Below are 26807 nucleotides of genomic sequence, written 5' to 3' on the forward strand. Positions count from 1 at the left end.
TTTACTAAAAACTTCCTTTGGCTTGATGCCTGGGGCAAACTGAATAAGGTTCTATGTTAGTATATTTAATCCTGTACCTGGCAAATCTGGCAAGTCTATTCTCATTGTCTCACCGCATAAGTTACCATTTATGTAACATTTGTAAAGCCAAAGGCCCAGGCCACAGCAGCGTGCCCAGAATTTCCATCAAAATGATAAGTGCACACTGCACTGTGAACAAAAGTGCTTTATGAGATTTAGCTCATTTCTCCTTGTGGCAATAATGCGACATAGGTCTGCAATGTCATTTCCCTTTTACAAATGGTAGCAAGTAGTAGTCACCTTTGTGCTTATAAAAAACAATTCACTGTGGCAAATTGCAGCTGGGGGTGGGGTGGGGCTGATGAGGGCTGCATTCCCCCAGGGCAAATTTGTCAAGGGGGCACATGCCAGCAATAGCTGAAATATTCTGGATTAACTAATTCTGGATAAAGACCATCCTGCTTCAGTCTTCAACATGGCTACCTCAGATTAGAACTCCCAGTCCCTATGCAGGTTTTGTGCATCTAGCAACCCTATACGGTTTGATGAGATTACACATACACACACTCTCTCTCTAACCAGAATAGCTACTGAGAGTAAGCAAGTGAAAGTAATTTATTGAAGCAGGAGCCTACCAATTTGTTATTGAACACCTTGTGAAGGGAGGGAGACTTATCTTCCTCAAATCATAGAAGAGGGGCATTTACATTTATTTTTATTTTAAAAAAATAATTAAATAAAATGCCACTTGTTATGGGAGTTTGGAATAATAATAATAATAATAATTTATTATTTGTACCCCGCCCATCTGGCTGGGTTTCCCCAGCCACTCTGGGCGGCTTCCATAAAAACCAGAAATACACTAAAATATCACAGATTAAAAACTTCCCTGAACAGGGCTGCCTTAAGATGTCTTCTGAATGTCAGGTAGTTATTTATCGCTTTGACATCTGATGGGAGGGCGTTCCACAAGGCGGGTGCCACTACCGAGAAGGCCCTCTGCCTGGTTCCCTGTAGCTTTGCTTCTCGTAATGAGGGAACCGCCAGAAGGCCCTCGGTGCTGGACCTCAGCGTCCGGGCAGAACGATGGGGGTGGAGACGCTCCTTCAGGTATACTGGGCCGAGGCCGTTTAGGGCTTTAAAGGTCAACACCAGCACTTTGAATTGTGCTCGGAAACGTACTGAGAGCCAATGTAGGTCTTTCAAGACCGGTGTTATGTGGTCTCGGCGGCTGCCCCCAGTCACCAGTCTAGCTGCCGCATTCTGGATTAGTTGTAGTTTCCGAGTCACCTTCAAAGGTATCCCCACGTAGAGCGCATTGCAGTAGTCCAAGCGGGAGATAACTAGAGCATGCACCACTCTGGCGAGACAGTCCGCGGGCAGGTAGGGTCTCAGCCTGCGTACCAGGTGGAGTTGGTAGACAGCTGCCCTGGATACAGAATTGACCTGCGCCTCCATGGACAGCTGTGAGTCCAAAATGACTCCCAGGCTGCGCACCTGGTCCTTCAGGGGCACAGTTACCCCATTCAGGACCAGGGAGTCCTCCACACCAGCCCGCCCCCTGTCCCCCAAAAACAGTACTTCTGTCTTGTCAGGATTCAACCTCAATCCATTAGCCGCCATCCATCCTCCAACCGCCTCCAGGCACTCACACAGGACCTTCACCGCCTTAAAAGTGAACACTTTTAAAAGCCATGAGAAATATGGAAGGAACAAACAGAAAGGAAGGAAGTTTGAGGGGCTGGAAGAGTGAAGCAGCTTCAGGAGGCATCAGGGGAGGCAGAGTGCGGCCTGTGGGCCAACAGGCTACCCACCTGTGAATTACAGTGTGTACATTTATTTCATATCTTTATAGACTGCTTATTACCAAAACATATAAGTGGTATACAAATGCTAGATAGGTAGATAGATTGTGTGTGTGTGTGTGTGTGTGTGTGTGTGTGTGTGTGTGTGTGTGAGCTTTGTTAGCAGGCTTAGCCATTTTCTCAACAAGGTTTCTTCAGCTGCCCACACATCATACATTTAACTACATGGATTCCCCTGAAAAATTCTGTGACATATACTTTACCCTCATGGAGCTACAATTCCAAGCACCCTCTTAACCAACTACAGTTCCCAGGAACTGAGTGCTTTAAAATAGAGATTATGCCAAACTGGCACCCTTGCACAAAATACTGTGCGAAACTGAAAAGGGGGAGGGGAGCATTAGACCTCACACAGAGCTGTGAGGTGAATGAACATTAATGTAAACAATCAGAATAGCTTCCTGGAGTGAGGCATTTGCAACATTTCTGTTACAAAATGTAGCCAGATGTCTGTTCCCCTTCTGAGAGCCAGATTAGATGTGATGTTTGTCCTGATATGCTTGATTTTTAAATCAAGGAAGCAGCTTTAACTTTCTGCACCCATTACAGTTGTGATCAGAATTGCCTGTCTGTGGCTGCAGTTTTTAAAATCTCCCAATGGCATCAATCAAAGCTTTCCTCCTATTGTGAATTTAAGGATGGAGGATTCAGATCTACCACATACACTGCCTATTAAAAAAAACAACCCAGACATGCCACAGATTTTTTATTTCTTGAAATTCAGATATGCTGCGTGATGATATTATTTCTCAAATGTTTATTAATTTCACTAATCCGCATTTAAGGCATGTGCAGCAGTCCTAATCCATGGATGTTTACTCAGAAGGAAGTGCCACCATTCAATGTAGCTTATCCCCAAGTAAGCATGCAGGTAGAAATCAGTTGTATGTTTTAATGATCACTCAGGAATCTTCCCTGCTTCTAGCGATGCACATTGCCACTGTTATACGTCTGCCAATTTAAATGTTGCAACATCATCTCCAGCTGGTGCAGGAAAGACATTCTCTCACTTGACCACATCAGATGCTAGCCCACACTGTCCTGTGTCTAGACTATGATGCAACCTCATCGTGACATTGTTGGTGGCAGTTTGAGTATGTAAACTCCCTGTGCTGGAACCTGTTTCATCTGCAATGTGGAATCATGCTGCAATGTGTCTCCTTAACTTATTCGCGGGACGTTGCCATTATTTACTCAGTTTAACCTGAGTCTGAGATGAGTGAAGACCTCCAGGCCTCCAGGTTAATTTCTGGAGCAAGGAGGAACAACTCTTTGCAAACTCTCTTGGTTACCACTGAACAGAGTCTAATCCATTCACCCTCCTCCTGAAATCTGCATTCTGAGCACTGGCAATCTGGAATGCAGCTGGGACAAATCCTTGAGCTACATAAAAACATAGAATCATGCAATTGTAGAATTGGAAGGAATCCCGTCCAAATATTTTTGTTTTGTTTTTAAAATTATTTACTTAGATGTGTGCTGAGTCCCACAAAAGTCTCAAAGCAACTAATTGCAATAATGCAAAAAAGAAGAATGATACATTAAAAAATAATCAATTTTGGAAGCAATGCATTAAAAATTATTTATTATTCCATTTATATTCTACCTTTTATCCCACGAGCTAAAGGGGGGGGGTTACATTGTTTTCCACCTCCCTGAGTTATCCTCACAACAACCCTGCAAAGCAGGCTACACGGAGAACTGGTCCAGTGAACTCCCCACAGCTGAGTGGGGAATGGTACCCTGACCTCCCTGGACCCAGGTCCTAGTCCAATATGCCAGCCAGTACATCATGCAAAAACTCACTATACCATCCACAGACAAAAATCAAACACTAGATGCTTTCATTCAACCACAAGATGAACCAGGACCCAAATACCTGGGAGAATAAAAATACCAGTGATGGTGCCATTGATTAAGGAACCATTAGAAGGGAGCAAGAACTGCTCATCAACAGCACCAGGACGGCAGGCTAAGCAGACACAGAGGTCGCCTAGTAATTATTTCAATATTCATAGATAAAGCTAAAAATTAGTGCATACAAATTTTATGCAAACCTGTATCCTCCGTGGTCTTCTTTTTTGGGTGGGGTGGGGGAATGCATTTTCTCTCTTTATGTAATAAGCAAGCAGCAACTTTGCACCTCCCTCCTCCACTCTCTTCTCTGATGCCAAGTATAATGAATGACATGGAGCAGGGGCTTCTGCTCCCTGCCTCCATTTCATTGGTTTGTGCTGGTGGGCAAAAGGAAACTCAGTTTATGGTGATGATGTCACACCATGCTTTTGTATTAACAGATGTTGCCAGCCAGGAACAAGAGAGAGGAGGAAGATAATCAGGGTTGGTGTTTTGAGTATCCTCGGTAATATCTCATTCTGGCCCAAGTTTTCCCCATTACATTAAGGAAAGATAAGAGGTATCTGGAAGCAGAACAGGAGAGAGAGAGAATTCCTTTAACCTGATGTTTCAGCCTTTACTGTGACTGCCAACTTATTAATGATACGAAAGAACAGCTACTTGGAAAAAGAATGGGGAAGTGTACTACGATATAACATTGCATCCTTTGGTAAACTATAGCGAGGAACACCCACAAGGTTGCAGAATTTATAGACCAGCAGGGAGAGAGAAAAGAAAAACAGGCAATCCACTTCCCTTCATATTCGTTATCCTCGTTTTCTCCGACCCCATTGCAATACAAGTCTTTAGATACAATTTTCAAACTTTGAATCCAGTGTTCAAATAGTACGTTGCTGGTTTTTACCAACACCAAAACACTCAGCCTTAATGCACACAGGGCCAAACCCTTGTCCTCTTTAGTCAGGCCTTTATGAAGGCTCCATTGTCTGGTAAAATTATGAATGATCTGTGCCTCATCTGACTCAGTCTCTGCAATCATCATTAGTTAGTCTGCAACTTTGCTGCAGGCTCCCATCCTTCCATGTACTTTTTGTTCCCTGCAGCATTACATATTTGCAGTCTGTACTTCCACATTTCTCTAGCCATACACCCACCAGTTCTCCAGCTATGAAGCAAAAGTCTTTGCTGATTGTGTAATTCCTCTGTTTTGCATGCTCAGTTTTATAGCTTCTTAAGACATCTGTCTTATCTATATTAATCCTCTGCATTGGAAAATGATTTTTTTTAAAAAGCAAGACTTGATAATTTTAGGTAGACTGTTGCTTCAAGAATGAAATGTCTAGACTAGAGATGGGAAACCTATGACCCTTCAAGTGTTCCCTAGCTCTAACTCCCATCAAGCCCTAGCCAACTTGGCCAATGGCCAGGGATGATGGGAATTGTAGTCCAGCAACATATGGAGGGCCACAGGTTCTCCACCTCTGCTCTACGCAGTTGAAGCAATTAAAGTATCACTGTAAAACAGTCCCCAAAATTTAATTTTGAATGTTTTTTTTTAAAAAAATGGAAGAAGCAATGGCAAGACTAATTCTTGCTTATGTGAGTAATTTTGTTGGAAAGAAGAAAACCCTTCCACGTGCCTGAAAATGTACCATATCTACAATATTAAAGAGTTTACGTGTTTCTTTCATATTGTGGTTATCACAATAGCCCTTACCTCATTTAGTGTGACCTATTTAAACCATTGTTAGGTAATAATCTGAGGAAGTATGCAATTATCTATGCTAAAAATTGATGACAGTTTTGTCTGCTTTGCAGTTATTCTGTGACCAGTGTGGAATGTGCACTCAGTCTATAGACCCAGGATATGACTTTTTGATTATTAAAGTGCATGTTTTAAATTTAAAAAACACACATTTTTCATTTGGTTACTTTCTCATTAGTGTGTGTTTCGGGTACAGTTTCGTTTCTGTACCAGGGTTGTTTCACTTCTCAGAATCACCATACCAGCTGGGTGATACTATCCTCCTTGATCACTGCTCCAAAAGACCCTAAAGCTGCGCGCTCTCTCTCTCTCTCTCTCTCTCTCTCTCTCTCTCTCTCTCTCTTGCCAGTCATTCACAGAATGTAGGCAGCAGCAACTTCTATAGGGAAGCTTCCCTGATCATTTAAGGAACTTGGTAAGTCATGAACTTTTAAAATACTGTTGTGTCAACATATATGTAGTTCTTTATTTCATGCTATTCATGGATAAAAAATAAATAGGTAGCACAGTAAAAACACAGCTTGGTACATCCTGTGAGTGGCGTGCATGCTGGTTTACTAAACTGTGACAACAGAAGATGTAAGATCTGCGTGCACTGTAAATTTAAAGTGACTTTCAAGATCAACACCTTCCCATTCTTTTACTGAAGTCTTATTCACCTGACCATACTTCCTCACAATTATTGTTAATGCCACTCATTCCCAGAGACTCAGATCCTGAAAATACAGGGGGGCAAAGTCTGGGAACTAGAGTAGTGCCTGGAAGAGCAGGGGACCTGGTGGAACAGGTGTTTAGGTGAGTGATGTTGTAGGAAGGGGAACAGAAGCCGGAAACTGGCTCAGGAAGATCTTGACCGTGCCTGGGTACCTCCTGATGGAGCTTTATGGAAAAGGGGTGGCTGAGCAGAGCAAAAGTCAAACAGGGGCAGGACGGTGGCAAGGGGAAGCTTATCTACTTGATGCTTTCACCCAACATGGAAATATACTTATTCCCCTGGAGGCCCTAAGATGAAGGCTAAAAGCCTGAAACTTCAGGCCAAAACCTAGGGCAATCTCAGCTCCTGCTTTCAAGAGTAGGACAGGTCCTGCAAAGTAGGAAGGTGACTCTTCCTAGATTTGCATGCTAGAAATGCGACAGGAAGCAGAGTGCAAGTGAGACTCTGCTTCTTGGTTGCAACTAAAAGGACTATGTGGGGTTTTCCACATCACGATTTTCCACATCATGATAAACTGCGGCCCTCTTTTCTTTGTAGGATTTCTGTTTTCCACAGAGAAGAATATTATGAGCATGTCTCCATTTCTTCCTAACTCTGGCCCTTAGAGGAAAAGAAGCCTTCCGTCATTGAATGTCTTCTCAGCTTTCCTTACATGAAAGGAAGCTCAGTGTAGCTGTGGGGATTTTTTTTTAAGAGCTTCTGTTTGTTCTCTTGTACATCCACAATTAATATGACCAAGGTCTGTAGTCCAGAATCATGGTGGAGAGGTGGAATTCATAAAGGCTGCATTGAAGCATTAACTATCACTCTAGTAGATGGCACCACTGCTTATAATGCAATACTAAACATGATAAGATATAAGGCTACTTTTACCTAACTTTAGATATCTAGGGTTGATGAAAGGCATAAATGATAATAAATAAATAAAAGGACCTTTCACCTGCAGAGACCCCTGTGTGCTGTGCAAAGGCATGTGTATGGCAAATATGAGAGAGGGTTAAGAAGGATGGTCAAAACCAGAAGAGAGGGGGGAAAGACTGCCAACTTTAATAAACAACATCCCATATAAAACAATTATTTTAGGAATAGCGTCTTTGGCTAAAAGCCTCATGCTTTTAAGGATTAGTTGATGCTTTTAAATAAAACCAGCTCTTAATGGAGAAGCAGAGCAGCCTCTGACTACAAGTGGAGCTGCTTCTATAAGGCCGTGATAATAAAATTCTTATAAGCATGGGTGGAGACACTAATTACAGCACAGGAGGAATGTAATGCTGTTGGGTGCCCTACTACACCTTAAGAGCACAATAGCCACACAAAAGGATTATGCAGCTTTATTGTTACTGTGTAATGCCTACTGTGAAAATATTATTGAAGGGTGGAAGGCATGAGAATGATTCAGACATATTTGCATGATATTAATGTCTGACAAGAAGATGGAAAGATTAACTTACAGAGGAGTTACTATTTCCATGCAGAGAGTGCTAGTACCAGTTTAACTTCCTTATTTCCAGCCAGACACTGGATTTTGCATCAAGAGGCCTGTTCGCTCCTCCAGAACTTAAAGTGATCTTCAAGTCTCCAGCCATTTATACTTTGTTTATCCTTTCAGACGAGAACTAGCTCAACAGTTAATAGTTTTCATGCAAAATATATTCTCCAGAAAATGAACTTTGAATACCTGTTTTCTTTGTTTTGAAGCATCTATGAAGAAGAAGATACTCTGAGAAGATGTATCTTTTTTAACAGCAAAAGGTCCATTTTTAAAAAAGTGGATCTGTTGTGCTAGGGTGATGGTAAGAGAGGTGGATTTAGGAGAATGTGACTGGTTTGGCCGCACTGGGCACGGAGCCTGGGGGGCACAATTGTTATTTAGAATGGAGTGTGAGAGGCTGGGGGCACTGAATTTTGGCGTTGCACCCTGCTGAAATTTGAGACCCCAAAGTTTGCCACTGATGGTGATAAATCTCCTTTAATTGTACAAACCTAAATGTGTGCTTTGCAGGCCCTTTCTGCCTCTGGACCTTTGGAATCTTGTGGCCTGCTCTGGCTGTGTATTCCATGGCCAGCTGCTGAGACTGGCTCTCAAACTCTGTCACACAACAAGGTTGGAGGCACTTATCACTATGGGTTTCATAGTCACGGAGCAAACGATGAAGACAATACATAAAAACCCAAAGAAAAATATAGCTGTGTTTCACATTACAAGTATGAAATAACTCTCCTGCTTGAACATAACATTCTCGAACACAATTTTATTTTCCTTAAAATGAGCAAAATGTTAATCATACCTTGAGATGTGTGTGTGTGTATTTCATCAGCAGATAGTTGCTGTTGCTGAATTACATGGTTCTCCTTCTCTTCCTTAAAACAAAAACTTTTCAACTGATTGCAAATGAACCTACGTCTTTGAAAAGAAGTACAAGATGCTTAACTAAAAGGTTACATGTTATCCTACCCTATCAAAATACTAATTCTTCTTTTTAAAAAAATCATAATGGCCCTATTTTTAACTGCAGGTCAGCATTTGTTTTTCCCAGGCAGATTGGTGCTAAAAGATGACTTCACCAAAATGTGGATCAAAACTCAAATAAAAAGGAGCTGGCAGCCAACATTGCTCAAGCTGAATATGTCAGCTACTGAGTCAGTGAGGTAACCTGGGCTGCCATAAACAGAGCCTGCTAAGCTGAGCTATGCTTCTGTGATAACGTAAAATACAAAAACAGCTGCAAGATAGCGCACCGACTCATCCTCATAAGCCTCAGTGAAAACAAAATGTGCAAGCACCGCTCAGCACAACCAAAAACAAGGAGATTTATTGTTCTTAGATTTAGGGCAGTGGCTCAACATTTGGCGCAATATTTGTTTACCACTCTCATATGCCCAGAGACAGGAAGCTCCAAAGAAAAAATAACTTTCCCAAAACCATTTCATGATTAAGATTCGCACAGTTGCAGCCAGCAGTTCTGAAGGCTAAGGTCACAAAATGTGCCTTATTAAGAGAATTCATGTGGTAGGAATACTGAAATAAATCTTGAGCATGATTTGTAGCTATAACCCTTTTATTTACATTTTAGAGAAAAATGGTTACATGCACCCACAATAGCTCTGACGTACTGGACTGTCAAAGGAAAAAATAATTATATAGATGCTGACACTTGAACGCTGTACAGCCTTTTAAATAATATCATACAATCACATACACAAAAATTATAAAAAAAACCTGTTTAAAGAAGTTCTAATGAATTCAAAGTAAGGAGTTACGGTCAGAGACACTGCTTATATTACTGCATCTGAGACATACACAGATCATTTTTGTAAAATGCCATAAAGAAATCTAATCCTCGCCCATTATTTTTCTCCTTGCTGATGCTTTTTAGTTGAAGGTTCATCTTTGTGGATCAAATTTAAATAACAGAATGCTTGTGAGCTGGCAAGAGGCACACAAACCACATCATGTTTTCAATTCAAATATTCTAATTGAAATGTATCATATAGCCCCTCAGACAATCGGCAATTCATACCAAAAAATGTTGGCATTACATTCAATTTGTCTTTTTATGCCAGCTATGTTTGTACTGTTTTATAAATATATCTTCCCCCACAGTCTAAGAATCTACAAGAGTTAGCACAGAGAAAAAGACCATCCTCTAGTCTGACTGTGCCATTAATTGTTTTTTAATCTGGTCATTCTTGAAGGCTGCAATCCTCTACTACCCGCATACGTGGCAGCAAGTGCCATTAAACCCAGTGGATTTACCATATTTTTCGCTTTATAAGACGCACCAGACCACAAGATGCACCTAGTTTTTGGAGGAGGAAAACAAGAAAAAAACCATTCTGAATCTCAGAAGCCAGAACAGCAAGAGGGATCGCTGCGCAGTGAAAGCAGCAATCCCTTTTGCTGTTCTGACTTCTGGGATAGGCGCGCAGCCTGCATTCGCTCCATAAGACGCACACACATTTCCCCTTACTTTTTAGGAGGGAAAAAGGTGAGTCTTATAGAGCAAAAAATATGGTACTTCCCAATAAACACATACAGGAGTATGCTGTCACAGTAGGCGGCTGAAGTGAACAGGGTGGCAAGTTAGAAGAAGCGGCAACAAAACTAATTTTGAGCTCTTTTTTTGTGTCACAAATCTTATGCAAAACAAAACAAATTCCTTCCAGTAGCACCTTAAAGACCAACACTTATGCAGTTACTAAAGGCAAAGGAGCCGTGCCAGAAAACAGATGATTAGTCTCATTGCTTTTAGATGTTCAGTGTCTCCTGGTGTTGGCTGTTCGTCTGCCAGTGTTTTGCCTCTCATTTTACCCTTTAAAGGTACTCACAAATTTGACCAGCTTTTTTAACCAGCTTTTCTCTTACTTTGCAGCAAAAAGTGGTTGCTGATACACCTAGACAAGTGTTATCATACTTTCCTGTTTCTAGATTTGCAAATGAAAACGCTTTGAGAATCAAAATAATACTGTGACGAGCTGGTTACTTGAGGCATCCCAAAAGGAATTATTACCACAAATTATCAGACAATCTGAATGCAACACTACAGAGTTAATTCAAGTTGCCCATTGTCACCCTGGTCCAAACTGCTTAGTATTTAAGACCACCTTAGATACTCTAGTCCCCAAAAGCTTATGTCATGATAAAAACTGGTTACCAACTCAGGATGTTTTGCTCATTTTGCTGCAAGAGACTAACATAGCTAGTCTCTGGAAATAGATAAGGGAAAGTTCAGGTGCAATTGCTTCCCTTCAGTGACAATAAAATTACAGCATTGGGTTTTCCTTTGTTTTTTGTTTTGAATGCCTTCCCTTTTGAAATATGTCAGGCTCCTACTATTGCAGACTTTGGGCTACTGCTGAAAACCTTCTCCTTCACTCGGGCTTCTCTAGCTTAGCACTGTTGTTAATTTGTCCACAACCAGCATTTTGACTATGTCTGAAATCTGTTTTGTTGTGCTTTTATGGCTTTTCTATTGTTTGTATTATTTATTTATTATATTTAGAAATCACTCGTCCTTCAAAGGATCTCAGAGCAATATATATATAAGCACGGTAAAAGACAACAACAGTAAGACGATATATTAACTATTTTAAAAAAGCACTGATTCACATACTGCTGCTAGTAAATCCCCCATTATAAAACTGTAGAAGTCTGGATAAATAAAAATGTCTTCAGTTGACATGTGAAGACCAACAATGAGGGTGGATAAACGTACTTCTAGGGAGATCATTCCAGATTTCAAGGTCTCACTATGGAGAAGGTCTTTTTCTATAGGTCTTCCCACTCTGCTGAATCCTGAAGGGGTTGCGTTGTTTTTATCCTCCTCCCCCAGCTTGGGTATTTTGATGTTCAGTGGTACAAAGGTTTTGCAAAATGAATAAATCAACATTTGTGGAACTCCCTCCCTTCAAAATCTCAAGAAAGCAAAGGCCAGTTAGCTGTAAAAATGCAACTCTAGGTGATTTCTAATGGTAAATGTAAAGGACCCCTGAATGGTTAAGTCCAGTCAAAGGCGACTATGGGGTTGTGGCACTCATCTCACGTTTCAGGCTGAGAAAACCAGTGTTTGTCCACAGACAGCTTTCCGGGTCATGTGGCCAGCATGACTAAATCACTACTGGCGCATGGAGGACCATGACAAGTGTCAGAGCAGATGGAAACACTGTTTATCTTTCCATCGCAGCAGTACGTATTTATCTGCTTGCACTGGTATGCTTTCGAAGGTGGGCAGAAGCTGAAACAGAGCAACAGGAGATCACTCCATTGCATGGATTCTAACTGCCAATCTTCTGATCAGCAAGCCCAAGACACTCAGTGGTTTAGACCACAGTGCCACCTGTGTCCCTTTATCTTAAGATGAGTTACCTTGAAGTGAAAAAAGTTCCACATCTCCCCTGGCCCTGAAGCCCCCTAAAAAGCATCCCACTCTGCAAAATGTGAGAAGGGAAGGGAAAATCATCCTAAACTTGAGACAGGGCATGTTTTTGGAACATTTTAAGATGTTTATTGGTCTCTCAGGTCCTAGTCTGTTACTCTAACCACTACACTATACTGACCCACTTATTTTAAAAGGCTCTGAGGTGGGATATAAAATAAAACACGAGAACAGGCCTTCTCTGCAGTGGCTCCCCATCTGTGGAATATTCTCCCCAGGGAAGTTTGTTTGGCACCTTCATTATACACCTTTAGGCGCCAGGCAAAAAAGTTCCTTTTCAACCAGGCCGTTGCCTGACTTGATCTACATGCTAGACCCTGTTTAAAAATGCTGGCTCTCAACGGTGAGGGAGTGCCAAACGAAACTATATGACTTTGTCGAATTGGCAAAAATGACGCAGAGAATCAGAAACCAAAAGAGTACAAAGTTGAATAATGACTGGATTAAATTTATGGCTTATATAGAAGGTAATTATAGAAACTTACCAACTATAGCAGGTCTATTATAAAACTTCCGATGTATAAACTAATAACCAATATCAGCTGTAAAAACTAAACTTTTAAAAATAGGAATCCGAAATCAGGCGGGAAGGAAGTCAGATAGTATGTGTTATGTATTGGTGTAATTTTTATTTCATTTTTCATTTTTTTGTGTCGGTGCATCTTTACCTTTTTTTTATTTAATGTTTATGTGCTATTTTTTTTTTCTGTGTGTGTGATGATTGAAACTTAATAAAAAGAATTAAAAATAAAAATAAAAATAAAAATGCTGGCTCTTTTGGGGTTGCTGGCTTTGTTTTGATTTTATGTATTTTATATTTTATGTGAACCACCCTGAGACCTTTGGGTATAGGGCGGTATAGAAATTAAATAAATAACAATAACAATAATAAACATCACTAGTTTGCTAATGTGCTGCAGCCTTTTATTATAGTTGTCTTTTGAAATTAATTTTTTTCTTGAGGGGTTTTAAAATCAGATGTGTTTTCATTGTCCTATGAAAGTGCTAATGATTTTTGTGACCATTAAAACTCACTCTGTTAATGTTTCCATGTTTACAAAGTCAATTTATGCCCATATAAATAAACAGATATTTTTAAAATTTAGCTTAAATTGGGAAATGGAACGTAGCATGTCCCTTCTTTTTAAGTCCAATTCACCCACTAGAAAAAAATCAGCATGTTACAATGTTGTTCATGTAAAACAGAAAAGGATTGGTGGGGAAACCCATGTTGTAGCTGGAATGCGTTTCCTGACATGAACCCCAAGGTCATTTTAATCTGAACATGCCATAGACACAACCAGAAAACTCACAACAGCATCTATACAGGGCTATCCTTTGAGGCTCCTTCAAATCTTCAGGATGAGGTGCTTCTGTCCGGATGCACAGATTGGTGGGGGGCCTGGTGTGCCATAGCTCTCCCTAAATGATAATCTTGGAGGGGTTATCCCAATTTGATGTATACCATAGGATCCTTAACCTGGGTTAACCCTGCCAAATTATCAACCAGCAGGGAGGTTAGTTGATACAGGATACATACCCAATGCCTGTGTGCCAAAACCCGCTGGCATCTGTAATCAATAAAGTTGTGGCCTGTTTAACCCCCAAAATTGTTGTACAGCGTTCATTGCAACTTCACCGTGCCTTGCCCACACTGCCCACGGTTTCACTGCAAAGAACACAGTTCAGCTGTGGACCATAACCTCAATGCAGAAACAGTCACATATGGAAAGGGATTTGTCCTTTATGCTGTGGGTAGTATAGATATGCATCCAATCCATCCAATCCATGTGGGGAGAAACTTTTACACACGTGTAACTAATTTCTGAGGCGGCACCTTATTATCAATCTTCTTAGGTTGTATAAAGTATTGTATACTTTGCTAGTGCTGCAAAAACAATAGTGGCAATCCAACATCAATCAAACGAGTTTTTTTCATGGTGCTACAACATTTTTTTAAAAGTGATATATTTGGTTTTGAACGTACTAGAATGCAGAAAGAGAAAAACTAAGATGAAAAGCCTAAGCAATTTTTTGCCAGCATGACACCAGGAAAAGCAGCCAGATTCTGGAAACAGACCAAGATGTTTTGGCAATAAACAGATTGTGGAAATTTTGAATTCCCACTTCAGCCAAATCTTAAGCAGCAACCAACAAGCTCTGGTGATGTGCCCATCTAGAACCATGGTTATGCATGTTTTACTCAAGCACACTTATATGAAGTAGTTCCATGGAACTAGTGGTACAGACTTTTCCTCCACTCCATTTGACATAATGGGAAACCCTACACGGCAACCTTTTTTCTTGCAAAATAATTGGTAGGGTTCTGTAATTTGCAAATCTATTTTTAATATAAATGGATACAGATGTGTTTCTACAAAGTGCTTATTTATTACATGCCTTTCTCTCATTAACTCCGAAACGGCATCTATCCACTTCCTTTCCCACTATGCTTTCAGGGAGAAACAAAATAAAGGACTAGAGATTAGTCATGGCCTTATTTGCTCCTGGTGAAATCAAGAGAAATAGCCAACAGCATGACCAGTCCCATCCTTAAGCAGAGTGAGGCAATTGCCTCAGGTGGCAGATACTCTGGGTAGCACTGGCATCACCCTTGGCAATTCCCCTCTGTTGGAGAATCAGAGCCTGCTGCCCTCAGGTGCAAAGGAGGATGCTATCCCATTGCCGGTGCTGAAGTCAAGTAAACTTCAGTACATGGAATGAGTGAGGTGGGGGCAGGGCAGGATCTTGCTTTTTGCCTCAAGCAGTGAAATGTTTTGTGCTGACCCTTATGTGAAGACATGTAAAACACACAAATATGCAAAGAGTTGTATTCAGTGGTGGCTTTGTGTTAGCAGGTGTGCTTCTGCTTGCACAAGGCAGGACACCATATTTTTAGTAATTCCTCTACCTAATGCACCCCTCTCCATGCCCCCCCAGGCTCTCCTGAGCTATTTCCAGCATTATACTGGAATATAGTGCAAGTTTACTGCTCATTTCCGTGTTACTCACTTCCAGAAAAAAATCAATCTGCAAATGACATGGAAATATGTGCAAACCTTGAAATCAATGGCACCTCCTTCCAGGTGTTCTGGGAATCTGGTGCCAGTAGTACAGGCTAGAAAAGCAGGTTTTATCAGTAATGGGCTGGCGCAAGGCAAAAACTGCTAATTCCTAAGCAGAAGTGTTTTGTGTTGGAAGTCAAGCCAAAACTGTCAAATACAATTTTATTTGTTTATAAGGATCTATTCTCATCTTTTGAGCTTAGTATGAGGAGAATAAAGTCACTTTTAAAATACAGAATGATGAATGAAATACTGCACAGCAACAGCTAATATTTCCAAAACATGTGGTGGGCATCCAGATCCAGAACATTACACCTATAATCCTGTATCCAGTTTTGACTTTAGTGAGTCTAAGCTTCCATAACATTAGGGGGCAATCCTGTACACAGTATGTTAAAATTCAGGCAAATGGAGTGAAGTAGAGTTCTGTAGACAATGAAGCACATTGAACAAGAAATAACAGGAGGTATTATTATTATTATTATTATTATTAATAATAATAATACCCCACCCATCTGGTTGGGTTTCCCCAGCCACTATGAGTTGATTGATGGAAATAATGAGGTTGAGTTGATTGAAATAATGGGGATTTTACTATGTTTAGCAATACTGTAGCAGTAAAAACCAACTGCTTCAAAACTGCAAAGTGATTAAAGTGTAGTGTTAGATATGACTGAATACTTGCAATAGACATTGCGTTCTTTGTTTTTATAATTTATAAGCAGTTTCTAAGAGGTGTGCATTAGGGATACAGCATGAAATCAGTTAAAATTCCCTCTGTCTCGCAAGTCTTTCAAGTAAATGAAATGTGTATGTATATAAAGAAGTTCAGTTCTTCTAACTGCCAATGTGAAATATAGTAATGAGTAAAAAGACTGACCCAGCAATTAGTCTATTTCCCATTTTCCTGGTCTTATTCAAGTGTCACCGAAGTCTACAGACTTAATCAGATCAGGTGGGTGCTGGTCTAATTGTTATGGTGGTTGGGTATTGTGATTTACCCTCTCATGCAGAATATTAGACCCCCAATAATTCTGCACAACAGTGGAAAATAGGTATGAACTTGCATTGTCATTTCATTGCTTAAAACTGTTCTGGACAGCTACACTTACAGCTCAACCAAAGCAACTTACTGTTTCCCATTAACATTTTTGGCAGTAAAAAAATTTCTCTTTTGCTGATGATTTTTCAGCACTCCTTGCAAGTGGGGAGGGATTTTTTGCTTATTCTTGTAAATTGCCCTCAGTTGTCTTAGTGGCATCACCATGCAGCAAAATCTGATTGGGTACCTAGCATTGTGACATTATCACATTCACTATTCAGGATCCCTGACTGAGTGAGATCACCAATGTAATCCTGGAGGAGAAAGAAGCAACAGCCAAGAGAAATAAAACTGCTGACCACGACTGAACAATAGGGAAAAGTCACACTGCCTAAGTATTTTACAGATGAAATTTCTACTTGCCTCAAATCAAAAGCAGAGAATATATGATGCAACCCTAGTTCTACACCAGTTATTTTAGTTAATTTCAGTTACAAACCATATGCACATACCTAATTTTCAGTCATCCTTTGCATCCTGTTTTGCATATTGTTTATTCATATTACAGTACTGCTTCCGAGCAGCTAGCTTCATGCATAGAGAAACATCACACAGCTCTAACAGAAGTTCATTTCCCTGTCTGCATTTCATGACCTTTGACGCAAACTGCCTTAGTCCTCACACTTTAAGCCAATGCAATAAAAGAATGCCAGAAACCAGTGCAAACAGCCACACCTTTAGGAAACAGTTCAGGGTTGTATGAATAAACAAAAGCATAAATTAGTCACTCATTCAAAATTGGTATTGCCCATAGGAACCAAAACTTCAGACCTGAATAGTTAGCATGCAACCTGCCAAAGATTATCACTTCCTTAAACTTATTCTGACAGTCAATCTTTATTTGCATATCAACTCCTATACATAAGTGATCGGTGTTACAAGTGACTGAGTAGAATTAGTAAAATAAATGGCATATAATTTTCTTCTGACCAGCTCCTGCTCCTTCCTTCACTTTCTCATTCTGACCTTAGGAACTGCATAGACTCTGATTTCTGGCTCTATGCACGGTGCCAGCTACCAAAGTGCAGGCCTGTTTTTATTAGCTTCTCAAACACTTCACCAGCTTTACGTTTAAATCTTCAAAATGTTTTCTAAACACTCTGAATCATAATGAGAATTCCATTTACTGAAAAGGTGCAGCCTTCCATATAACAACTGAACATGTTTAATGACTGATCCTTTTATACATTACAGCATCACTCATGTTTTCAGTAAATGGATATAATTTTCTCTGCTTTACCCTATTATTATCATTCGTTAGCATCACCAAGCTACAATTCCAACTGCAGGTATTTCTCCCCCAGCAATTATCTCCTTCACAGAAGCAACTCAGGCAGGTTTAGAAACCATCTAGTTTTGCATATTAGGCTAAAAAGCAGCAAACACATTTCAGAAAAGAAAACTGAAGCATGTATGTGTGTGTGTGAGAGAGAGAGTGGCAGAGGTCTTTTTTAAAAAAGCAGCTGAAGAAGGAGAGGATAGTGGGTGAAGAAAGAGCTGCGAGTGGAGGGGGCCCCTTTTCACATCCTCTGGACCCCTGGGAAACTCAGCAAACCTGCTGTACTTGGAATTGAGGGGGCAGAGTGCAGCTGTGGGCGACCTGAGGAAGTGCCATACACTTTGGGCCTGCCCATAGAAGGCATGTCTAGTGTGAGAGATTAGGGTGATGTCCAATGTTTCCAGGAACTTTTCTTCTTGTGAGACTTTTGTGCATGAGCTGAGAGTTTGTTTGGACCCTGGGTGAGAACCAGGAGGCTGAGGAGGAGAGTGCGTCAGAAGGAAAACGAACTGACACTGATTAATGTGTATTAGTAACTTTGTATCAATGTAACATTTTAATATAATAAAAAAATTCCTTCCAGTAGCACATTAGAGACTGACTAAGTTTGTTATTGGTATGAGCTTTCGTGTGCATGCACACTTCTTCAGATACACTGAAACAGAAGTCACCAGAAAAACCAGCTGCACCAATATAAGATGGACACCTGGCTTACTAGCAGTACATGTGAAAAGGATCCAGGTGTCTTAGTGGAGCACAAGCTTAACATGAGTCAACAGCATGATGCAGCAGCAAAAAAGCTAATGTTATTCTAAGCTGCCTCAACAGAAGTATAGTGTCTAGATCAAGAGAAGTAATAGGAGTACTTTAGTCTGCTACTGGAAGGAATTTTTTTATTTTGTTTCGACTATGGCAGACCAACATGGCTACCTACCTGTACCTAGAACATTTTCATATGTAACTCTGTATTTTTGTAATGTTTTGTTTCATTGGCCTGTTGTCACTTTGAGTTTGTTTGTACATGGCTTAGAGATATTTTTAACATATTAAGCCGTATAGAAATTAAATAATCAAAAAATCAAAAGCTAGTTTCCATAGAAAATGAAATCAAGTCTGCTATATGCACAAATCAAAGGACCAATCCCAGTCCTGATAAAATCAGCACATTATTAAGGAGCAAGAATCAACCCAGCTAGGCAATTTTCATGAATTATATTTGTGACTAGGAGCCAATTCATAGCAAAGGCTATATGAGCAGCCCCAGCCTTCCTCAGGTATGTGCTCACATAGAGATAAGACCAATTCATGTACTCAACAAGCTTAGAATCCTCTCCGCAGAGCAGGGAGCAAGGGTGTACCATTATCATCCTGCCTATAAAGGAATATGTGATCCAACTGTCTGATTTTATGAGATCTTAACTTCTCAGAAAAGGAGAGGTTGTATAAGTCAAATTGATATACACATTGGTCTATGCATGGAGCACTCAAATAACATGTTACCATATATACACATTGGATGCGATGTCCGTCAGCTTCTCCACCACATGGAGAGAATCCTCTGTAAGGTGAGTATGTGAAAAGCACTACAATGCTTAGTTCTTGCAATCACAGGTATTGCTGGCAGCCCCTCCAATAATAGCAATAACATTTTTCCATCTGCCAGAGTTATGGGAGTTTCTTCTGGCCATATCAATATCCATGCAAATGCATAAAAAGAAATAGTTGAGCCTAGTCACACAGATAAGTGTGTGTGTGTGTGTGTGTGTGTGTGTGTGTTTAAACCATGATAGATGGTGCATTTTTAGCAGTCTCACAAATCGGATAATTAGTTAGAAACATGTCTCATTGACATCAACATATCTTACTTCCGTGTCAACATATGTGGGTGCCTATTTAGCATTCTGTGTATTCCTAACCTCACTATCATGAACTGCATTGCTAAAGCTAAAGTAACAAACCAAATGCATACTTATTTCTTGTAGAGACCCTTAAATGGAACCATTAAGGAAGGGGGGGAAGGAAAAATCCTCACTGCAGAAAACCACCACTGCCAATATATATAACAGTAGCAAACTACAACAAGCTGACTCTACTCTGCAGTCACCAAACTTTATAATTAGCAATGTTTTCATTTCAGTAATTAAAATTTCATTATATACTGGCTTCACCCATTCACTGAGGATCTGTTTGTTGCAGTCACCTTTTCTACTGAAATGAATGAGAAAACTGCTCACATGGGATTTCTAACACTACTTCTGAGATATACAGAGCTCTACATCGACACTACTGGCTAAATACCGAGCAGATACAAATCATGGTACCATAGCTCTGAAGGCAGATCTAAACCATCTGATAACAATACACAATTCAGCCTGTAATGTTTGTTGCACAAATGCATCATAAAAACAAGGTAGTGATCTACATCCTGCAATCATTTACCACAATACCACCAATATGGACTTTGGTTGGCCTCAATTGCGGTAATCCTGAAACTGCTTACTCTGATATAATTATATTGAAAGCAAAAGGGATTATTGCAAAAGAAAGCAGTCTGAAAACTGCAACAAAAGATTCTGTGCATAGAGTTTTCTGCCAAGACACAACTTAATTTTAGTGTAATAAAATAATAGTGATAATGATATCATACCTCTTCCACTTCTACCCACAAATCTTAGATCATTAAATCTTGCTACTTGATTCTTCATGGCAGCAGTAGCGTTTCTGAGTTCTGCAGAGTAGTTTTCATCATTTCCAGCCATCACTGTGACCAGCGTCCCATCAGGGACATCTCCTAAGGCCACCACCTAAAAGAATAAAATGGAAGCACCATTACTTTCTTATTGATAATTTGAAGGTGCAAACTATAAGCAAAAGTCAAATAGGATTATTAATTTTTTTAATAGGGTGGTGAGGGACAGGAGACTGCATACAGGCAGTGGCGTAGCGTGGGTTGTCAGCACCTGGGGCAAGGCAAGTAATTTGCGCCCCCTAACCCTAACCCCCAGATGTTGCGCCCGGTGCGGCCGGCCCCCCCTGCACCCCCCACGCTACGCCACTGCATACAGGTGAATACATACTTGCAAGTTTAACAATCTTAAGCGCTTAGAAGTATGAAACTTACACTCAGGTACATAAGATTAGGATTGCAACCTAAGCTAGTTGCACTAAAGTCCAAATGAAAATCAATCAGAATTAAGTTAGCCATGACTAGCTTTTCCCATAGATTTCAGTGAGACCTAATGGTGGCTAGCTTAGTTCATATCCAAGCAGCTGAATATATATAACATTTCTTTGGTAAATTGGATGCTAAAACACAGCACCCTATTTAACCGGGCACAATAAAGAAATCAAAACCTGAATCTCAAACATATTTTCTGGGAAATAAAATGTCATTGGTTTCAATAAAACTGAAATAAGGGTGGTTGCATTAGTGCAGTGTGGCATTTTGGAGTGCTGTGCTAAAGCAGTGACTAAATGCAAGCTAGCAACAACCTCTAAATTCAGGCTGGTGATTGTAGATGAAGCTTGTACTACAAATCTATTTGCGTACTCCATGGCAATCTAGTGTGAATCAGCAGCACTTCCTTCCACACAACATGCTTAGAATCAGGAGGCCTGAAGCCCTCTACCTGACCCAGAGCCAAAGTCTCCTTTTACACTCCCCACTTGAGTTTTGGCCCCTGTCTTCCAAGTAAGTAGCAACTTCTTTAAAAAACATTCTTTTCACTTCTGCTGAAACTGCCCGGTGTTGAAATTTCCGCTTAGAGTGGGCATTCTACTTCCCCCTACCCACCCTTCCTCAGCAGCCCTAGTCCTTTCAATGAAATGCAACAGTCAATTCACTTTTTTTTTACATTCACCTGCTCCTGTTTTTCTTTTCTAATCATCTGAGGCTAAGCAGGAACCAGGTAAAAAGTTTGAGTGAGAAATAAGGCAGGCAGCAAGCTGGGACATGGTGACCTTTTATAATTTTAGTGCAAATAGTGCAACTCCTGAACTCAAAAATAGCATCCTTATTCCTGCTTCTCTCTCTATAAGGCCCTGTTTCTTCCTCATCTCTTTGGTCTCATAGGGTACTTTCTCTCTCTCTCTCTCTCTCTCTCTCTCTCTCTCTCTCTCTCTCTCTCCTAAGTTAATTGTCCCAGAACAGGACAACTGCCCCTCAGACTTTGCTGGGCACCTATGTGAGAAGTTGTTAGCCTTTTCTTCTGAAACTTCTAGAAGAGGGTGGGGAAACTTATGGCTGTCCAGGGGTTGCTGGATCCAAACTTCCATCAGCTTCAGCCATCACCACCAAAGGTCAGTGATAATGGGAACGGAGAGTCCAGCAACATCTGGAGGGCCACAAGTTCTCCACCCTTGTTCTAGAAACTTCTGGCAGGAAGGACAAGTACAAATGACAAAGTATGAATTGGGCTCCCTGAGAAAAAATGCTTTAGCTTAAGGTTACAGTCCTGTGAGGAATTATTACTTATTAGGGCTAATGCTACTGAAACAATTTGAACCTATTTCTGAATAAACATGGTTATAATCATGATATAAAGCTGTATTCCTAGGAACAGTTACTGAACACAGTGAGACTTCCCTCAGAATAAGATCCATTTCCCCTCAGTGAGATTTCTTCCCATAATAAGAATTATAATGCTAGGATTGTACCCTTATACACTGATTATTTTTTCGTAGTCAAAATACTATAAGATGTTAACAACAATTCGACATTCTAGCAATATTACTTCAGGTGCAATACCTTATTTTTCCAGCAACAAATTGAATTATAGCTTTACTAAGTCAATAAACCATGGTGTTTATTGGAACACATTTTTTAAAAATATTATTTGATCCTATGCATGTCTTTCTAGATATGCATACTACTGGGTGTGTGTTTTGGTTTGTTTTTTTAAAAAACTTCAAATACAAGAGGAATACCTTTGGTCATTTTTAAAATAATAATAAAAAACTCCACAGAAAAAGTATATTTTCAACTCTCTGTGTTTACAACATAATGCCGGAAACTCTGGGAAGACGCTAAAGAAAAATATCTGGGCCTAGGATAAAGAGACTGGCAAGTAAAGCTGTAAAAGAGGCAAAGAACACAAACATTTACATTATAAAACAGACTAAACAGATAAGTAAGAACTTGTTGACTGGAGATAGCTAGCTGTGCATGTGTGTTTCTGCTTGACTGTTCAGCTTATAAAAATATGTTCTACATGAGCTAGAAGGAATACAGACAATTCAAAGTTGCAGCACAACTAAATCTTACTGCTTTATCCCACTAATTGGGGGGGGGGGATATTTTAAGTAAGAATGAGATTATTATCTTATCCTCCATTGTACTCTTCTATTGCAATTTCTCAAACATTAGAAACAGATAGTTTATCATCTTTCTTTTTCACTTAATTTATACAGGCAAAAGCCAACATTAGCCATACCCCGAGCTGGCCCATCAAATGAGTCCGCTCTATCATTTCTCAGATATCAGCCATCATCTTAAATTTGACAGAAAATCCTAGGTTTCCAAAGGGATTAGGGCAAAGCAACCTATGGATCAATTAAATCTGACTATTTAGATTAGCCCTGATGAAGTTCAATGCTCTGTCTTTTCTTTTTTAAAAAGTGTTGTAAAGGTGGCAATGCAAGAGTTAAGACTTAAGGACAAACCAGTGAACAGAGATTAAACTGCTATCCTAAATATTTTTACTCAGGAGTAAGTCCCACAGAGTTCACAGTGATTTATTTCAACAGCTTTAGTTACATGAAAGTCATACTGAGCCCAGCTGAGGCTTATTTCCAGACAAACATACTAAGGATCACAGTCTCCCATGTGGCAATATTCCCATACTTGCTTGGATGTAAGTGTCACTGGAAACAATAGTGTTTACTTACATGTAAGCACAGTTAAGACTGGGATGTAATTCCAGGTATTCTCATTTGGTAGATTTTGGCCTTTGTGGTGTGCAAGTATGCAGTTACCATCTGCTGTAGTAAATAACAGAAAGTCCATGGATGGTTTGTTTTAAATAGCAGAACCAGTTAAGTCCTTAACTTTACTAGGACTCTTCTACAAGAAGTGGACTGTTGATCTGCTGTGTCAGAATGCTGAAAGGCAAGCTCTTGTGGAAACATGTAAAGAAATAATAATTATTCCCAAAATTATTTAAATAACAACACTCCTCAGTTGTGGGAAATAGTTATACCCACAAGGAGGAGATTATATAAGCAAAATCTAGCAAAATCCAGTCTGTGGTGTTTTCCCCGAGAATTTATTCAGTTATGGATTGGTGTTTTTTATTTTATTTTGAGGGACAGAATAATTTTAAAAAACCACCAATAGTGGTGTATGCAGGATGGGAAGCTGGAAAAGGGAACTGTCAACACTCTGCCCATCTCAGCAATTTTATATGCAGGAGTCTGGTTTAATTCCTCTTCACCCATCCCATCCCAAGTATTTTCTGGTTTTAAAAAAACACTCATTTTGGTTGTTTTAGGTTGCAAAGCTCTATGTGTCCATATGTTGAAGGACTTGAATACAGCGGGATTTACTTCTGAATAGGCAAATATGCATAGGACTGCAACAGTTTGTTACAAAGGGTTACATATTTATTGATAACATAAGACAAAGTTCCCATGCTTGCAAAGGTGTGTGTGTTCTGGGGCAGGGAAAATCCTGAACAAGAAACGTTTATTTACTCTCTCTTCTTAAATCACACACATTTGCATTGCGTGATGGAATCCTTTCTGTAATATGACATTGTTGTTGTTGTTACTTTTATTGATTTATTATGATTATGTTTTCCAGAAAGAAAGAAAGAAAGAAAGAACGAACGAACGAACAAGGGCTTAAAGCTCCAAAGTTCTCAAAACTGAAGCTGGTTGGAGAATAACACGTTTGGGAACTAATAAGGAAGAAACTGAACCAGTGTGAACAGATCTTTCTCATCCTCCTTGGCTGCTATTTAAGAGACCCGGGCAGGTAATCGGATTTAATATCGTGGCTATTTAAAAGCTCTGCTGGAATTCGAAGGGAGAGAAAAGCACGTACTGGCTGCTGTCAGCCTGCAGGGAAGTGAGAAAAGTGAAGCTTAGCCAGAAAAAAGAAGGGCGGGAGGCTGCGGAAGCCAGCCTGAAGCAGAACTTTGCTTTTTCTGAGATCCCCTTGAACAGGAACAACTTGCGGGACATTAGGATGGGGGGATATAAGGCAGACCACTTCCCCACTATTTGGCTACCGCGGCCACGTAAATTTTGTAGTGTAGCTAAATTAGGAAAAGAATTAATCGAAATAAGCAAGATCTCTTGAAAGTACACTCAATGAAAACCAGTGGCACAAAAAATGAGGGACTCGGGGGGCAAGGGCCATTTATTTAGGGAGGGGGTGCAACACTTATTCCAGACCAAACTTAGATGAGAATGGCTTCTGGAGGGCTGTGGGCAGCGATTCGAGGCCAAGCAAATTCAGACGGGTCAAGCAAATTTGGTGAGGGAGGGATAAAATTGACAAGCGTGGCATTCGCTCCGGATTCACTCCAGATTCCTCTTTCACCCTACCCCCTCTGCGCCTTCATCAGTGAAGACGATCCGCTGCCAAGAACCAATGGATCGGGTCTTGATCATAAAGATGAAAGGGAGTGGGCTTTTGGGGGTCGATTCAGAAATGCCCAGCACACTTTCGAAGGCCTGTCCTCCGAGGAAGCGTTGCTGAGAGAGAGAGAGAGAGAGGGTCGTCAACCCGATCCAAGTATTGCGCGCACTTGGTTCCATTAGATTTACTTGCAAGTAAATGTGAAGCCTTGGGGTGAAATCAAGTGTGTGAGAGAGGGAGGGAGACGCCTGCCTTCCAATGAGCGCGTTTGGGTGGCGTCTGCCAAGTGGGAAAACCACCTGCAGGCCTCTCGTACCCAAGGAAGCCTTTCCAGAGAGGAAGCTACTCGCCCCAGGCTCTCTGCTTGCCCTGGGCTAGGAGGGGCGCCTTCACTGGGCTCCCAGAGGCTGAAAACAGGCTAGACAGTGGCCGGGCGGGCGAGAGGAGAGGTCTTCCAGGGAGCGCTAGGATGGCTCCGCCTGGGATGTTTGGGCTAAGGGGGCAGGCAGACTGAACAAGTGTGAACGGGCCGAGGAGCAGGGCTTGGGTTTGGGCAATCCTCTACTCTATATAAGGGAACCACTGATGTCATGGAGGGCGGGGGGAGACCCCGGGGTCTTCCTCGACTCCGAGTTGGCGAGGGTAAATCTTAACACCCCTTTAAAACTTGCTAAGCCGGTTCTAAAGAGGGAACGGAGATTTGTTAGGTTGAGCGGGCTACTGAAATCGATCCTACACGTGTCCCCTGGGAAGGAAGTCCTCCTGAATCCAGGAGAAGGGGTCTTACTCCCTGGGCAGTAGCGAGAGGAGCCTCCGGCTGTTCAGGAGGAGCTGGGCACAAAGTTTTGCCCACGGGAGGGTTCCGTCTCCTGTTTTGAAGCACAAGGCCCGAAAGCAGCAACCCTCTCTCCGCCTCCCAAAGAAGCAAACCTTCATAACACAAAGGCTGAACTACTGCAGAGGTCAAAGAACTTATTCTGGAGCAATGGGGGTGGGGGCCGTCATGAGACCTTTTTTTTTTTCTCCCCAAAGTGAGTGTTCTGTTACTTTATTTATTTGTTCATGGATGAATGCCACGCGACTGCATCCACACACACGCAAACTCTGCCGTCCTGCTTCTTTTTAAACTCTGCTGGGGGGCTGCTGACCCAGAGGCTGACTTGTTCCGTGCGAACAAATGCGAGTTTTACATCCAAAGGAAAATATCTGGGGGGATGTTTATATGCAGGGATACTTCCAGCTTTGGCGTTTCTTTAAGTTAGGCCTGAAGTACTAGGATTTTTTTGATTATTTTTTTAAAGCACGCGGACGCTTTTGTTACTGTCACACGTGCATTATACCCCAATAGAGGGGGTCGATTTTAAACGTCTGGAAATCTGCGTGTATCTGTTTTCCGTTTGCTACCATATGCACGTGGACTAAGCTGCCGGCTGCAGCGGGTGCTCTCAAATATGGGATCCAAACACCAAAGAAATCCACGCCAACCTTGAGTTATGTGTTAATCCCTTTGGGGACACCCGGAGGGGGTGGGAGCGGCCTGAGCGGCTTCAGTTACAAAGCGGCGCTCGCAGGTGCTTCGCGCCGAGCCCGCCTTCGAGTCCTAAGTTATTTTATAGGGGC

The 26807-nt window shown here is 41.0% G+C and overlaps 1 protein-coding gene across 2 annotated transcripts in view; it reads right to left on the reverse strand.

Annotated features, from left to right (window-relative positions):
• The window catches only part of RUNX1 (RUNX family transcription factor 1), a 180190-nt gene that overhangs the window by 59198 nt on the left and 94185 nt on the right, over positions 1-26807 (reverse strand). For both annotated transcript variants that reach the window (XM_081859895.1, XM_081859894.1), the window contains exon 4: positions 20253-20409. In XM_081859895.1, coding sequence (XP_081716021.1) covers positions 20253-20409 — 157 coding nt within the window. The remainder of the gene's footprint in view (positions 1-20252; positions 20410-26807) is intronic.

Source organism: Podarcis erhardii, assembly GCF_964252035.2.
Source record: "Podarcis erhardii genome assembly, chromosome: 4".
In the NCBI taxonomy this organism is placed as follows: domain Eukaryota; kingdom Metazoa; phylum Chordata; class Lepidosauria; order Squamata; family Lacertidae; genus Podarcis; species Podarcis erhardii.